Here is a 14,759-nt window from a genome sequence, read left to right as displayed (position 1 = left end):
TACTTCTGTCATTGACTTTCCTACAACGATCTTTGAAGACAATGCAGCATGTATCGAGCAGTTAAAGAATGGATACATCAAGGGAGACAACACCAAGCACGTAGCGCCAAAGTTCTTTTATTCTCATTAGCAACATCATCAGAAAATTGAAGTCAAGCAAATCCGTTCCCAGGACAACTTGGCCGATCTCTTCATCAAGTCATTGCCTAAGTCTACCTTTCAGAAGCTCGTCTAAGGAATCGGTATGCATAAATTATCTGGGTTGAATCACTTGTAGTTCTCTTATTTGGAAATTATGCCTAACTCAGGGGGAGTATCCAAAAGCATACTCACTTGATCTTAATGTACTTTTTTCATATGATTAGGAGCATTTCCCCCACTAGGTTTTTGCTACCTAACAAGGTTTTAACGAGGCATCCATCCTCGGATGATCATACTCCATTGAGTTCACTACTTTCGTCTTGCTTGACGTTTGTTTTAGATATTATGCATACTTCTCACTTTTCTCTTTAGTCTATGGGTTTTCCCCATGCCTTGGGTTTTACCATAGCAAGATTTTGTGAGTTTTACTACCAATGCATACTTTCTTAAATTTGAGACTCGCATTCGTCCGTTGTGCTGTCGACTTCATCAACTATTCTACCTTATCTGCTGAAGATCTGATGCGATGATTTGTTGAGTATTTACACACTTAAGGGGGAGTGTTGCAGTCATATTTAGAATAAGAATGTGATTGTGTAAATCCTAGTGTATCTAGGGATATCTTTTATATTCCTTTTAGTAGTCTAATTCCTATTAGAGTTGTAATCCTAAAAGGGTAAAAATTTTACCTATCATACTACTATAAATAAAGACACAATGAGATGATACAACACAACATCTCACAATTAAATCTCTCTTCTCTCTCTCACTACCGTCGGCCTACCTCTCTCTGTTCCCTTAGAATATCTCAGTTAAATAGGCCTACTACAATTTTATTTTATTGTTGGATCTGGCTTATAGTTTTATAGATGATGATAATACGCTGAAGAAAAAATATAAATAAATTTTAGTGGAAATATTTTTTCTCTACTCTCAAGGGATGGTAGTGTTCACTGTGTTTACTTATTATTGTTGAATGCGTCTAAATTTCGAGATCTGTATAGTCGATAGACACAATCTCAGAATTTAAACTCATACAATAATAACAAGTTCAGTGGTGAGCATTAGCATCTCTTGAAAATGGTGAGCATTACCACTACATAAGATGGCATGCAACAACGCACCCAATTTCAATACTTTTGTCCATTTTCTGCTTGGTCTGAAGAATTGGAAATTTATTGCTAAAAAAATCTGTGGCATCACAATCCCGTGCAAGCATTCAACAAGTTTTGCAAAACTTTCAGTGTCGAAATCTCCCAAACATTCATGAAAAGGGGGAAAATCACAGAAATTTAAACAGTTATGTCTACATGTACTTGAAAAATGTAAGAAATCTCCAAAGTACACAACTCTGCCAAACCATTCATGTGATGAATTTCTTTTTTCTTACGTATGTACACCCGGGCCTGCCAAGCCTCCGAGGAAGGAGACCATAATCCGATGACCATAGATTCGCAACACCACAAACATAGGGCTCGTATTGTCAACATATCGTCTTATTCATACCCGAAATGGGCACTCAAACACATCTTAGGTCTAACATTGACTAATCTCGGCAGTCACCACGTAGACACAACCAGATAAATCGAAAATTTGAAAATTTAACCTATCGTCCCAAATTCCCCAAAAGCCGCTCCACTGCTGCATGTACATTTCCTGCAGTGGCCATCAGAGCCCGTATGTTCTCTTGTCGATCAAAGAAACCCATCTCCTGAAGTTGTGAAAGCTGTGCAGCATAAAGTTCTTCTGGTGGCACTGAAATACACGGGATAGAATTAGTACAAAACAAACAAAAGATATCCTTCTATGAGAAGTGTAAGGTAAGTAATAACCATCAGGCCGATTGGGAACAGCCAGGCTGCCAGTGCCAAGCCCGCCAAACATATTCATCAGCGCGTCTAACCCCACGTTATTTAATAATCCTGTTTCAGCGAAAGCATTAACATGCAACCAGTTACCGCAATGAATATCCTTAAAACAGAATGTGCACATGTTTCTACTCTTTTAGCTTAGGCAAGTGATTGGGTTTTCAAAATGAAGGGCTTGTTACCATAACCTTTTTCACTTTCCGACATGTTTTTCATTCATTGAAAATTAGAAACGATAACCCAATCTGTTCCAAACTTTCACCAAAACCATAGTACCATTAGTTTGAAATAAAGAAAAATAAAAATGGATATCGACTAGGATACCTGTGTTTGCACCAGTCTGACCTGGTTCCCTGCAAGAAAACACGGATGCAGTACTACGCTATGAGAAAAAACCAGTAATTACAGCTGATCAACACAAGCAATGCAAAAACAAAATCCTAACAATTGAACATGCACAATTATTTCTTATTTCCAATAGGAGTTGATTCAATGACCCCGTGCCAATATTTCTAAACTAGTGACTGCATTTAGCAATGTCCAACCAGTGAACCAATGACCATTGCCCACCTTGTTTAACGACGAAACCAAGCCAGGACAGACCAAACGACAGTAGCAATACAACGCTTAGTAAAGGAAGAAATTAAATAGTCTAACTGAACTGGCCAAGAACTCTTGACATACAGTTTCAAACTTCAATCGAGTTATATAATTAATATGTAGTGATCAATATGGAATCCGCAAGCAGCTAAGGGAGAAATATCAATTCAGGCCATATCTATCAGACATATCAAAGAAAAAAATTATGTCACTTCTTACTGGGTTGACTGTTGCTGTTGCCGACCAAGTTGCGACAGAAGTGATTGTTGCAAAGTCAAGAGCATCTGCAAGATAGAAAAGAAAAAAACAAAGCCAATACAGAAGCAAAAATTAAATAGGTACCACTAATCATTAAGACATCCAACCTCACCCTCTTTACTCATGCAGACATTAAGGACACTGTCTACCAGATTATATTCATTAAGAATGACAATGATAAGAATTACCATTTATTCCTATTGACAAGATTTGACTGAATTCGACAACTTAGACAAACAAAAACTTCAAAATTCAAAACCTTAGGCACCCCGAATAAACATACCTGCATAGTCTCAGGAGAAGCCAACTGACGAAGAAATTCTGGGTTTTGCATCATCTCTCTTAAATAAGAATTGGAGTCAAGCATGCTGCGTAACTCGGGGTTGGAACCTAGAATCTGCAGTCAAATAATGTTAAGAAAGAATAAATTTCATCCTCAACCTATTCTATTAATAGAGAATAAAATAATACCTCGTTCATATACTGAGGATTAGAGAGGAGGCTTTGCATAATTTGAGAAACAGCTGGATTTTGCATCAACTGATTCAGTAAATTGCTATCCTGCGGCATGGCACCAAATGCTCCTTCTAACTCTGGGTAGCTAATTCCAGCTAGGCTACTTCTAGCTGTGCCAGACGGTGACTGTAGCATAGCAATCCCGAAAGGATTCGACCATGCGGTGTTAGTTTGACCAACACCAGCTGCTAAATTTGGATCTAGTCAACAACTGATTGGTTATGTATAACAACAAAACGGGAACACAAAATCTTGACCTTAACCAGAGGAAGTAAGGTTAACAAGTTTCATAAAATGTTTCACTGTATTGTGGCTAATATTGCTACAAACCGGCTGCTACTAATGTTATTTTAGAAAAGGCGAAACTAGCTCAACTATAAAAAGAGATGATGCATGCTAAGTAGCTTAAGTGGTAATATCTCTTCCGCTTCATGAAGGATGAGAAAATCCTAATACCTCCTATCTAGTTCACGAGCCCAACTTGCCTTCGATAAAATAGAAGTGCTAGAAAAGGAGAACATTTTATCTTCCCCTTTAAACTTTGTGCCATTGACTGAAAGACAAAATGCCACATCTCTATCCGGACAACATAGAATGAGATAAAAATCGATTATGCCATAAGATTGTGCAACGTCCCAACACCATAAGGGACTCAAAGCAAACAAAAGTTTAAGCTGTACTGCTTGAAAACGAAAATATTGCAGAATAGAAGCAAGTGAGCAGGAGCTTACTGCCTGCAGAGGACCATGGGTTGGGAAGTGGGTTAGTATTTGGAGCAGGAGAACCAGTTGTTGAATCAGAACTAACTGTTGACTGGTTAGTGGACTGAGCAATGGTTTGGTTGCCACCTTCGGCCCCCAAAAGAGCTGCAAATGGGTTTGAACCGTCACTCCCAGCATCTCCAGCCATTGTTGTTGCATTCATAAACGGCTCTTGTACGTTCTCATACATGCGTCTGAGCATGTTAAATCCCTCAGGAGTGGCTTCAATGTTGCTCATGGCTCTGTCAGTGTTGCGCATCATCTCACGCATAAGCTCAGGGTTTCTTGCTGCTTCAAGTGTCTGACGGAGGGTGCTAGGATCATTAAGCACGTGTGCTAGCTCAGGATTTCGATCAATAACTTCACGCATTTGAGGGTTGTTCATAATCAAGTTCCGCATTATGTCTGGGTTATTCATAATATTTTGAATGGCAGGCATGTTCATTATGTCTCTCATCGCATTAGGGTTCTGAGTCATTTGTTGCTGCATTTGGTCAAATTCAGGAAACCCAGCTCCAAATAGACCACCAGCACCACCCATCCCATTGCCATTAAGTCCAAGTCCAAGGGATGGCAAGGTTCCAAAACCAGACCCTCCTAGTGTCCCACTGCCTTCGCTAGATCTAACACCCCTTGCTTGGGTAGAATTTGCAGCTCTGGCATTGGTTGCAACACCCGTGTTTGCTGAAGCACGAACCAAGTGAAGAGTGTGATCTGCCTCCAAACCTATTTAAATAAAAAATATAATTTACATTTGAGCAAGACTTATCTGAATAACAAAACATCTTTAAAGCTGTAAATGAATCCAATAATGCTCCAATATAAATCTTAACCTTCAGTTAACAAAGCATCCAAGCTTAAATCATCATTTTCTACAAGAAACACAAATTCCTTTGCTGGGAATTGTTGAATATCTAAGCAAATAACTTTAGAGCATGCACCCCAAGCAGCACTACCAACGAATAAAACAAGCAGGGTTCCCCCAGTGTTCTTTAAATAAGACACTTGCACCCGGAAACTTCAGGGCAAAGCTTCTTAGTCAAGAGCCTTTGAGGAGCAACCATATTATATGTCTATGAGATAACGAAGCTTTCTACTCCTACTGATGCCTGCCCTATTATTCGATAACGAAATCTCTCTATTCCTAATGACACTTGCCCTCTATCGTTCAAGTTTTATGTCCTGACTTCTCTAATTCTCTCAACCATAATATCGGAGTTAATTACCAAACGAACAAACCTAAAACTACACATTCCAGTCTCTGTACAATCCAAAATTCCAAACAGGATGAAGATTGGACTTCAGCTATACTACTTGCAACTTTTTTCCCAGCAAGCTACATTACCGTGGCTGCAAATTTTTTACCGCCATAAGAGTAATCTGTAAATGCATCTACATTCAAAAGCAAAAACAACGAAAATGGATCCGCAAACACATTGATTCAATCACAACAGTAAAAATCCTTCTCAATTTTTAACCACAAAACAAACACCGTGCAAAAATTAAATAAAATTAAATACGAACAATGTATAGCAATAAGAAATTAGATAGTACCGTAGCTTTGGAGCGTTTGATCGTCCTTCAAGATCCGGCCCTTGTAAATCAGCCGCTGCTGATCGGCCGGAATGTCGCATTTCGGCGAGAGGACTTCCTTGAACGATCCAACGGTGGATTCGAGGCCAATCTGAACCGTGAACTTGGAGCCATTAGAGCACTTGACGTTGACGTTGACCTTGACTCCATGTCCGCCGTCGGATTGGGCAGCGTCGTCCACAGAACCCTCACTTCCTCCTCCCATAGCCGGAGGTGTCCGTACACTCAGGAATTGAGAGCGGAAAAAGTCACTGATGGAAGTAGACGGATCAGAGCGGCAGTGGAAATCTCAGCGGAAGTAGCAGCGGACGAGAATTTGACGTACGGTAGGGGATTGGAGAGTGAGTGAGAGCTGATGAACGAATGCCAATGGGAGAAAGGTAAAGAAAGTAGAATTTGATAACGAAATAAAATAATAATTAATTGGTGGAATCTGAGGTGACGTAGCCCACCTAAGCCAAGGAAGGTATATATAAAACATGAATAATAAAATTAAAATAATCACACGTAGATTTCACAAATAGAAACGACATTTGGTCAATTTAGTCTCGTATTTTTAATTTGATCAATTTGGTCTTTATGTTTATTCTTTTTATGTAATTAAAGATTTTACATGGAATCTTTAAAATTTATAAATTATAATAAATTTGTTTATAAAATTATGTATTTGATTTAAAATATTTAAAAATTAAAAAAATTACTCACCCCCAAACTTCCCGACCATCTTAGATGTTCTCTCCTCTTCCAATTTTCTTCACCTCCTATCTTTTCTATTTCACAACCTTAATAATTTTCAGATTAAAAGTTTTACCTTTTATATGTGTTATTTCTCATTGATTTGCATTTTCCTATAAATTTAAATTTAAATAAAGAGAAGGGGCAATATATGGCTCTCTCAATTGTAGTTTGTTTCTCGATTATACAGTTGGAGGCGAGGGGTTTGGGGTTAATTTTCTTGTGACAACAATGATGGAACTCACATGGTGACATGCAGGATTGAGGTGGATCTAGAAATGAGTTTCTCCAGTTGCCTACGCATGTGGTTAAGGTTGGGGTTTGGGTCAAGGACAAGGCGGATAGCAAGATGCGTTTGTTTATTTGTTTTTCATTTTAAATTTATATTTTATTATTTTAATTGAAAATATTTTTCTATAATAGGTTATAATATTTCATACATTCTCTAACAAAAATTGGATAAAACGTCCTTAATTGGCTAACACAGATAAACATGATATTTAAATTGGTCAAATTGAAAACACAAAGACTAAATTAGCCAAAAGACTATAACACACAGATCATTTTGACAACTTGATAAAATATTATTATCTGATCATTTTGATTTGTGACTTTTGTTTTACAATGATTTTCAAACAAAAGATTTTGAATTTTGTATTACTTTGATTCTCAATTAGGAAGAGTTTGTTTACAAAAATACGTATTTGAGAAAATAACAAGTGTTTTTTTTTATCAATTAAGTTCACATCTCAAATCGTGTACCCTTCTAATTTTTGTCTCTTATAAAATTATTAATTTTTAACAATGTGGGATAGATTGGATCTATGAGTCAAGATTTCATTTACACCTTAAATCATTCGCATCTCTTTTAATTTTTGTCTTTTATAAAATTACTGATTATGTGTTTATCAACAAGAATCACGACCTCGTGTCTTCGTTCAATGTTCGTCCTTTTTTTCTTTTTGTTAATAATGTACGTCTTTTAAAAGTTACTGATTTTCAACCCATGTTTTATAACCCATAGTATTTACCATTTTTTTTTTCTAACCTTAGTTGCTAATATGCGATGGTGTATGTTGGGTGTGACATCCAGGCTTGGAAAAGGAAAAACAAAAACAAAATTAAGACAAGTGAGCATTTTTGTGTCTATAAAATTTAAAACGGGACCCGCTCAAAAACAACAGTAGAAGGTGAGGCGGTGACTGCAAACGGTCACAGGTAGGTGGTCTTATCGCTAGGGGTTTATATGAAAAGCCAAAAAAAATTGCAGGAAAAAAAATTGGTGCTGCTGCTGCAACGCACAAAAAGGTGCCAGAAAGCGCGCCATGATATTCTTCTTCCATGGCGATAATATCTCCGCGAGGCTCCAACAAGTTCTTGCTATCTCGCCTCGGAGCCCTAATCAAGCAACAGGTCTCTCTCTCTCTCTCTGTAACCTTTTATTTTCATTGAGGCATTTCGTCGAACAGTTGGTGACTGTTTTTTTCCTAATACGCAGAGACTCGTCCATGCATTGTCTGAGGGAGGGTTGCAAGCTCAGGTTCATCCTAAAATGGTTCCGGACTGGGTGCCGGACCAAGGTATGTGCATTAAAGTCTATACATATGTGTAATCTGAAAGGAAAGGTTGATTCTTGCCATGGTTATAGCCATTGGAGTTGCGTAAATGATGCATTTTTGTTAATTTACGGAACGGGTAGGTTTCATTGATATGTCCAAGTGGAAAAAGGTCAACGCGAGGGTCCTTGGGATAAAACCCTCCATGATTTCGCAGCCCTCTTGGATTGTCTTGAAACTTCTTCAGGCTGAAGGTAGCATTTTGTTTGACTTTCGCTGACATTGTTGATATGTGTGTGTATGTATATTGGTGTTGTTATGTGTTTGTGTAGCTTCTCTTAAGTGCAATAATCGTCGGTCCAAAATTTTCATCTAAAGAGTTCATTTTGACTTGGCTGAATTGGATGATTTGCATATCTTTTAATGTATGCAGGATTTGAGGCCTACTTAGTGGGTGGATGTGTCAGAGACTTAATCCTCAAAAGAGTACCTAAAGACTTTGATGTGATCACTACAGCTAATCTTAAAGAGGTTCATAATGCTGTGTTTTAAAGTTTTCTTCTCAACTCTGGTAGATTGTGATAAATTGCGTATGTCGGGAAATTCAGACTTCTTTGGTTGTTTAACGCTGTTACAGATCAAGAAGAAATTTCATCGTGCAGATATTGTTGGGCAACGGTTTCCTATATGCAGGGTGCATGTTAAAGGCACTGTCATTGAGGTTGGTTGGTGAACTTTTTAAGTATCGTCTTGCATGGCTATTTTTATTGTTTTAGATGTCATTATCTTATTCAAATAGCATCCAGCTGTTGCAACTTGCATTTAGTATCCTATCTTGATGTTCTTTTGTTCTTGCTCTGATTCCTGAAACAGGTATCGAGTTTTGAAACAGTGGCAAGAGATGCAGGAAAAAATAAAGAGAAAGATAGTTTATCTTGTAGGCCACCTGGCTGTGATAAGAAAGATTTCATCCGTTGGAAAAACAGCATGCATCGGGACTTCACTATTAACAGGTAACTCTTATCTTCGATTTTTCAATCTACCTTGTGCTATGCTAACATTTTAAATACTCTCTATTCATTTCAACTGTGTAAAATTCAATTTTATTTAACAAGGAAAATTGTGAAATTGTGCAAGCAGTTTATTCTTTGATCCTTTTACGAATAAGATCTATGATTATGCCAATGGAATCACGGACTTGAGGCAATTAAAGGTAACTCGTCCCTTTGTTTATGGAAATCTTCACCTTCCTATAAAATATTGTCTTTCAGTATATACCATTTGAAGTTTATTAAGATGAATTATTTGTTGGGTGACATGGACTTAGCTACAGACGCTAGGCTCTGCCAAATTGTCATTTGAAGAGGATTGTGGTAGGTGTTCCCATCTTTTATGAAACTTTTGATACCATCTGGATGCAACAGCTGAGTGAGTGTATCAGATTAACATAACTGGTTAATATGCAAACTCTCTGATGCAGCAAGAATCTTGCGGGGCTTAAGAATTGCTGCTCGTCTGAGCTTGTCATTTTCAAAAGAAACTGAGACTGCAATGCATAAACTTTCTTCATCCATTTTGAGTTTGAGTAAGGTACCTCTGAAAGAACTTTATTTATATAAGATTACATGCTGGCTCGGTTGTTTTCCAATTGTCTTTGGGAGGGATAATGTCCGATACCACTTGTTCAAATTGACATCCTTTGTCCATTCAGTCCAGAATAATGATGGAGATGGACTATATGCTTTCTTATGGAGCTGCTGAGGCGTCACTATGTTTGCTGTGGAGATTTGATCTAATCAGAGTTCTGTTTCCCTTTCATGTACGTGTTTGTTCAGATCTTGACCACCATATTATGAATTAGTCCTTTATCTTAAAGAAAAATATATTACAAATAAATCCATAAGTCATTAGGTGCATATCTGATACAAACTGATACCATTGCAGGCAGCATACTTTGATCAACAGAGTAAAAACTTGAAAGGTATTCAGAGTTCCACGATGTTGATGGTAAGCACTAAAAAAAAGTTCCTTATGTTTTAATTTTTAACCAAAGAGATTTTTAAATCCATAATCCTGGAAACTTAGGAGATTGTGCAAGAAGAAGAATATAGGATTTGTAAAAATCAATGCATTGAAAACTACAGAAGGATCTCTTTGCATCCCAAATCGAGTGTGGTTTGATACAGTAACTTTGCAAGAGTTTGAAGAGGAATCAAATTGCAGAGATACTTCTAAGTTGGATTCTTCAATAATATGATCTAGAAGGGTCTCAGTTTTCTTAAATCCTAAGTTGAAAATATATTTTTTTAATATGTTAATAATGTTATAACTTTTATCACGTCTCCTGAATATAATTTATGGAACAAGAACTGTTGAGAGTTTTCTAATTCTTCTTCCACAACGGTTTTGTGTGTGCTTGTGGTATTTGTTTTTCTATTACTCAAAATGTAGGTCTGCAGTCTATGACTCTTTTTTCTTTCATGTGGAGCCAAATTAATTTATGCCCAACCCTGCAGTTTCGTTGGATTTTGATTTTTCTTTCTTTTTCAACAGAAATTATTCTCGAATATGGATAAAGTGGTTAGCTGTGATCGGCCTGGTCACTGCTCTTTATGGTGAGATAAATTGTTTATTGCTTCTATTAGATTATAATATCCAACACATCGTGGCATTTCATTTATTGATATGAACTTGGTCCTGGGCACTATTTTAAATTTCTTTTTAACCAATTTATATGACAATGAGCCTATGCTAGCTCAGCCCTGTGCCTTACCTCTAATCACATTGGGATTTCAGTTTTTTTATACAATAGTTGGGTTTCTATATGTACTGCAGATGTCACTGCTAATTAATTGTCATTATAACAGGGTCGGACTGTTGGCATTTCATCTGGCACTAGTCAATAACCCACAAGATGCTCTTGTAGTGTTGACTTTTGCTTCCGTACTGTATCATGAAGAATGGGAAGAAGGTGTTAAATTTTCCAGAGAGAATGTTGCATCAATAGTTAACTATGTACCTGAGATCTCAGGCTCGTGTGAATTTAAATCAGAGGAAGAACTTGCAAAACAAGTTTCACAATTAGCTTCTGTTGTGCTAGATTATATTGCTGCTTTAACTGTAACGAAAGATCCCGATGAATCAATGACCAGATATCCTGTTTTTCCATTCTCTGGGTTGGTAAGTACGTCTTATTGATATGCACTTCCTGAGCTGGAACTCAATGTGTCTCTCATGCCACTTATCTGCATTTTCTTCATCCCATCATTAAATGCTGTTGGTATAGAACTTGGTATTAATATTCAACCACATCGCAGAATTTTTATCTAAACTTTTGTTACATTTTACAGTTTTACCATATCATGCCTTGATTTTGTATTACAGGAGTATGTCACAAATCCTTGGGACTATAAACTAAGTACTGGTTTGGTAAACACTTAAAAATAGCTTATTTTCACAGTTTTGGGTGAAAAAAAGCTGAAAACGTGAAGCAGCAAAAATAAGCTTATTCTCACAGCACAACAGAAGCGGTTTTTTTTTCAAAGCACAACAGAAGCGGTTTTTTTTCAAAGCACAGCAATACCAAACCAGCCCTAAGTGTTACCTTTTACAATTTTACCGTATCGTGCCTACTATTTGCTGTTACTGTAAAATGCCATCCCTGGTGTGGTGGTAGCCCTTATAGCAGTTCTGAAATATTTGTTGGTGTGCTTGTATAAAAATTTTCTTTGGTTGGAGTGCTTATATGTTATTTCATATGTGTGATTCTTTCAGGTATTTTTATCAAAGAATATGGCTAAACAAGTTGCTGCAATTGTTGAAGTGCTGGCCAACGACATCGAATATTACAATCAAGGAAGGAAGAATTTTGAGATTGATTGCCACTCACTTGGGAAAGGTCATATGCGTGAGATTAGGTTTGTTTTAGGAAAAGTTATTCTAGAAACCATGGACAGTGGGATTTTGAGAGGGAAGGAAGTTGTTCAGGAGAACGAGGACGACTACCGCCTGCAGCCGGAGAGCGTTGACAAAAATTTCACTAAGGATAGTAAACGTGGCCGTACAACTGATACCCCTGAACTAAAAGAAGATTTGTCCAAGAAACATAAGGTGAAAGAAGCTTTGGATCCAGACATTGCTATCGATAATCAAGAGGTTGTTGAAACAACTCAATTACCCCAGAAGGAGTTGATTTCAGTTCTGGGAAATAAATTGGAGAAGAAAAAACGTCAGTTGCCAGAAGAGGTGATTGGGAAAAAGCGAGAGCTTTCCAAGAATGATAAGAATGATAAGTTCCAGAATAAGCAGAAGAAGAATATTAGGAAGCGTAATTCAAGTCAGGAGGAGACTCTTAATCCGGAAAATATGTTAGAGCAGAGAAGGTATCCTGTAACAAGGAAAGTGATCTGTGAGAAGATTACAGAACTCAGACATGAAACAGATGAGGAGAGAAGCAGTCCACCTCCACTATCTAGTCATTTCAGCAGTGGGGTTGAGGAGATTCGGAAACGCAAACAAGTAGCAGAAAAGCCAATATCTGGTCTCCGTCGACTATCTAGTCTCTTCTAGTGAAATTATTGTCGTAAACTAACAAAAATGGCATGTATGTTTACTGTGCCTTCTTCCCCTCCCCCCCCCCCCCCTCTCTCTCTCTCTCTCTCTCTCTCAGTTTTCATGAATAATTCTTCCTTTGCTTTCTGCACTGCAGGTGTCTCTCTAAAAGGTCCTCAGATACACCCCAGGTTTTGCACATTGTAACATTTTGCTTCCCTGTCCTCCTTTCCCTTTTATTTATCGGTTCTAACAGTTTTGGTTAGCCTTAGGTATGACAAAATTATGCTGGTTAAGGAGCGTTGTGAAATATTTTATATGACAAAATTTGTATATATATTTAATAATTCGTTCGAGGATCGTCCTTTGAATGAGTATGGGTGAACCTTTATCAATTTTGGTTAGCTTTAGGTATTCAACACCTCTTTTTTCTACTTCTACACGGCCGTGTTAATTTTTTGCCATTAGATTGAACGAATTATAGGAAAATCAATAGACAAATAAGAACATGTGTTTGCCTGGGCTTGTCTAAAACTCGTTTCACTTTTGAAATATAACTAACTACAAATGGCTGGATCTCATGTTTGCAAATTGAGTAGCGAAATAAGTGTTCAACTTTGGATATCGACTTGTATAGTTATTTTGCAGTGATTTGACTTTTTCACGTTGTGCCACGCAAGTTAATGATTTTTCTTTTTTTATTTACTAATTTATATCAAGCTAAGCTAAAAACTGTCACATTCCCGTCCGGCGGGACCATTTTCCGGGCCCAACTCCACCATAGCACAATATTGTCCGCTTTGAGCTCCCAGCACACCTTTACAGTTTTGTTTCTGGGAACTCGCACGAGAACTTTCCAATGGGTCACCCATCCTGGGAATGCGTGTAAGATGGGTCACCCATCCTGGGAATGCGTGCAAGATGGGTCACCCATCCTGAGAATGCTCTTACGCGCTACACGCTTAAATTCGGAGTTCCCATGGAATTCGAAGCCAGTGAGCTCCCAAAAGGTCTCATGCTAGGTAGGGATGAGAATATACATATAAGGATCACTCCCCTGGGCGATGTGGGATATCACAATCCACCCGCCTTAAGGGCCCAACGTCCTCGTCGACACACCAAGGTCAGGGTTAGGCTCTGATACCAAATTGTCACATCCCGGCCCAGGCGGGACCATTTCCCGAGCCCAACTCCACCATACCACAATATTGTCTTCTTTGGGCTTACCATTCCCTCACGGTTTTGTTTTTGGGAACTCACGAGCAACTTACCAGTGGGTCACCCATCATGGGATTACTCTAGCCCCCTTCTCGCTGAACTTCAGAGTTCCCATGGAACACGAAGCCAGTGAGCTCCCAAAAGGCCTCGTGCTAGGTAGGGATGAGAATATACATATAAGGATCACTCCCCTGAGCGATGTGGGATATCACAATCCACCCCCCTTAGGGGCCTGACGTCCTCGTCGGCACACCACGGCCAGGGTTAGGCTCTAATACCAAATTGTTATATCCCGGCCCCGACGGGACCACTTCCCGGGCCCAACTCCACCATAGCACGATATTGTTCGCTTTGGGCCCCCAGCACACCCTCACGGTTTTGTTTCTGGGAACTTACACGAGAACTTCCCGATGGGTCACACATCCTGGGAATGCTCTCGCGCGCTACTCGCTTAACTTCGGAGTTCCCATGGAACCCGAAGCCAGTGAGCTCCCAAAAAGCCTCATGCTAGGTAGGGATGAGAATAAACATATAAGGATCACTCCCCTGGGCGATGTGGGATATCACAAAAACTATATCGAGTTTTTTATACAACAAAATATTTACATTAAAGGGTGAAAATAAATTAGAATCGAGTTACAAAATTTGAACTTAAGATCTCTTACTTAATTCTAGTCTATTTATAACGCTTTCGCTATCATGTTATTTTGTTCCCTATTTCCCTATTTTATCTTGCCTTTCATATTAATGGAAAGTATTTAACGTGCCACCAAAAAGCTGATATGATAATTTCTTCATACCTTCTCCAGTAATTCCTTCATTCATTTTAAATTTGGTGTATTGTATTGTATTAAAGGATTGCTCTATTTGAGTAAGACACACTCAACTAATGTCAGTACTGACACACTCTCTAATACAAGTAGATTTCATATACAATAATAGAGCCCCCTTGCATTGGTCTC

General features: G+C 38.3%; 2 protein-coding genes across 7 annotated transcripts; one reads left to right on the top strand and one right to left on the bottom strand.

The window, feature by feature from the left end:
* Positions 1 to 1,385: 1,385 nt before the first annotated feature.
* Positions 1,386 to 6,182, bottom strand: LOC137735140 (ubiquitin domain-containing protein DSK2a). 4 transcript variants are annotated; one of them, XM_068474529.2, is made up of 8 exons: positions 5,699 to 6,182; positions 4,115 to 4,870; positions 3,339 to 3,571; positions 3,151 to 3,264; positions 2,829 to 2,893; positions 2,334 to 2,362; positions 1,974 to 2,063; positions 1,386 to 1,896 (listed from the first exon to the last, which is right to left on the bottom strand). In XM_068474529.2, the coding sequence occupies exons 1-8, from the start codon at positions 5,940 to 5,942 to the stop codon at positions 1,748 to 1,750; spliced, it is 1,680 nt and encodes a 559-aa protein (XP_068330630.2). In that variant the 5' UTR covers positions 5,943 to 6,182; the 3' UTR covers positions 1,386 to 1,747. The 4 variants fall into 4 exon arrangements, with proteins under 4 accessions (XP_068330630.2, XP_088541987.1, XP_068330639.2 ...); XM_088685861.1 differs by having other exon boundaries at positions 2,334 to 2,386; positions 3,339 to 3,568; XM_068474538.2 differs by having other exon boundaries at positions 3,339 to 3,568.
* A 1,476-nt stretch (positions 6,183 to 7,658) lies between these two features.
* Positions 7,659 to 12,974, top strand: LOC137709831 (uncharacterized). Of its 3 annotated transcripts, XM_088686581.1 has the most exons (15): positions 7,717 to 7,885; positions 7,971 to 8,052; positions 8,172 to 8,282; positions 8,462 to 8,559; positions 8,666 to 8,749; positions 8,902 to 9,041; positions 9,169 to 9,241; positions 9,356 to 9,401; positions 9,509 to 9,618; positions 9,740 to 9,847; positions 9,973 to 10,035; positions 10,582 to 10,643; positions 10,896 to 11,208; positions 11,803 to 12,631; positions 12,737 to 12,974. In XM_088686581.1, exons 1-14 carry the CDS (start codon positions 7,814 to 7,816, stop codon positions 12,595 to 12,597), a joined length of 2,157 nt encoding a protein of 718 aa, XP_088542707.1. In that variant the 5' UTR covers positions 7,717 to 7,813; the 3' UTR covers positions 12,598 to 12,631; positions 12,737 to 12,974. The 3 variants fall into 3 exon arrangements, with proteins under 3 accessions (XP_068304942.2, XP_088542708.1, XP_088542707.1); XM_068448841.2 differs by having other exon boundaries at positions 7,659 to 7,885; positions 11,803 to 12,974; XM_088686582.1 differs by having other exon boundaries at positions 7,716 to 7,885; positions 9,362 to 9,401; positions 11,803 to 12,974.
* The last annotated feature ends 1,785 nt before the right edge of the window (positions 12,975 to 14,759 follow it).

This window comes from Pyrus communis, chromosome 15 (genome assembly GCF_041283825.1).
Source record: "Pyrus communis isolate YQ-2024b chromosome 15, ASM4128382v1, whole genome shotgun sequence".
Classification (NCBI taxonomy): domain Eukaryota; kingdom Viridiplantae; phylum Streptophyta; class Magnoliopsida; order Rosales; family Rosaceae; genus Pyrus; species Pyrus communis.
The sequence above is the reverse complement of the archived record's forward strand: the minus strand, read 5'-3'. Positions and strand labels throughout refer to the sequence as shown.

Coding starts and splice junctions, on each gene's coding strand:
- LOC137735140 (XM_088685860.1), bottom strand. CDS start 5,942: ATGGGAGGAGGAAGTGAGGGTTCTGTGGACGACGCTGCCCAATCCGAC. Junction 4,871..5,698: donor TCAAACGCTCCAAAGCTACG/GTACTATCTAAT, acceptor TTATTTAAATAG/GTTTGGAGGCAGATCACACT. Junction 1,897..1,973: donor TGTTCCCAATCGGCCTGATG/GTTATTACTTAC, acceptor CGTGTATTTCAG/TGCCACCAGAAGAACTTTAT.
- LOC137709831 (XM_068448841.2), top strand. CDS start 7,814: ATGGCGATAATATCTCCGCGAGGCTCCAACAAGTTCTTGCTATCTCGC. Junction 8,283..8,461: donor GAAACTTCTTCAGGCTGAAG/GTAGCATTTTGT, acceptor TAATGTATGCAG/GATTTGAGGCCTACTTAGTG. Junction 9,042..9,168: donor CGGGACTTCACTATTAACAG/GTAACTCTTATC, acceptor TTGTGCAAGCAG/TTTATTCTTTGATCCTTTTA.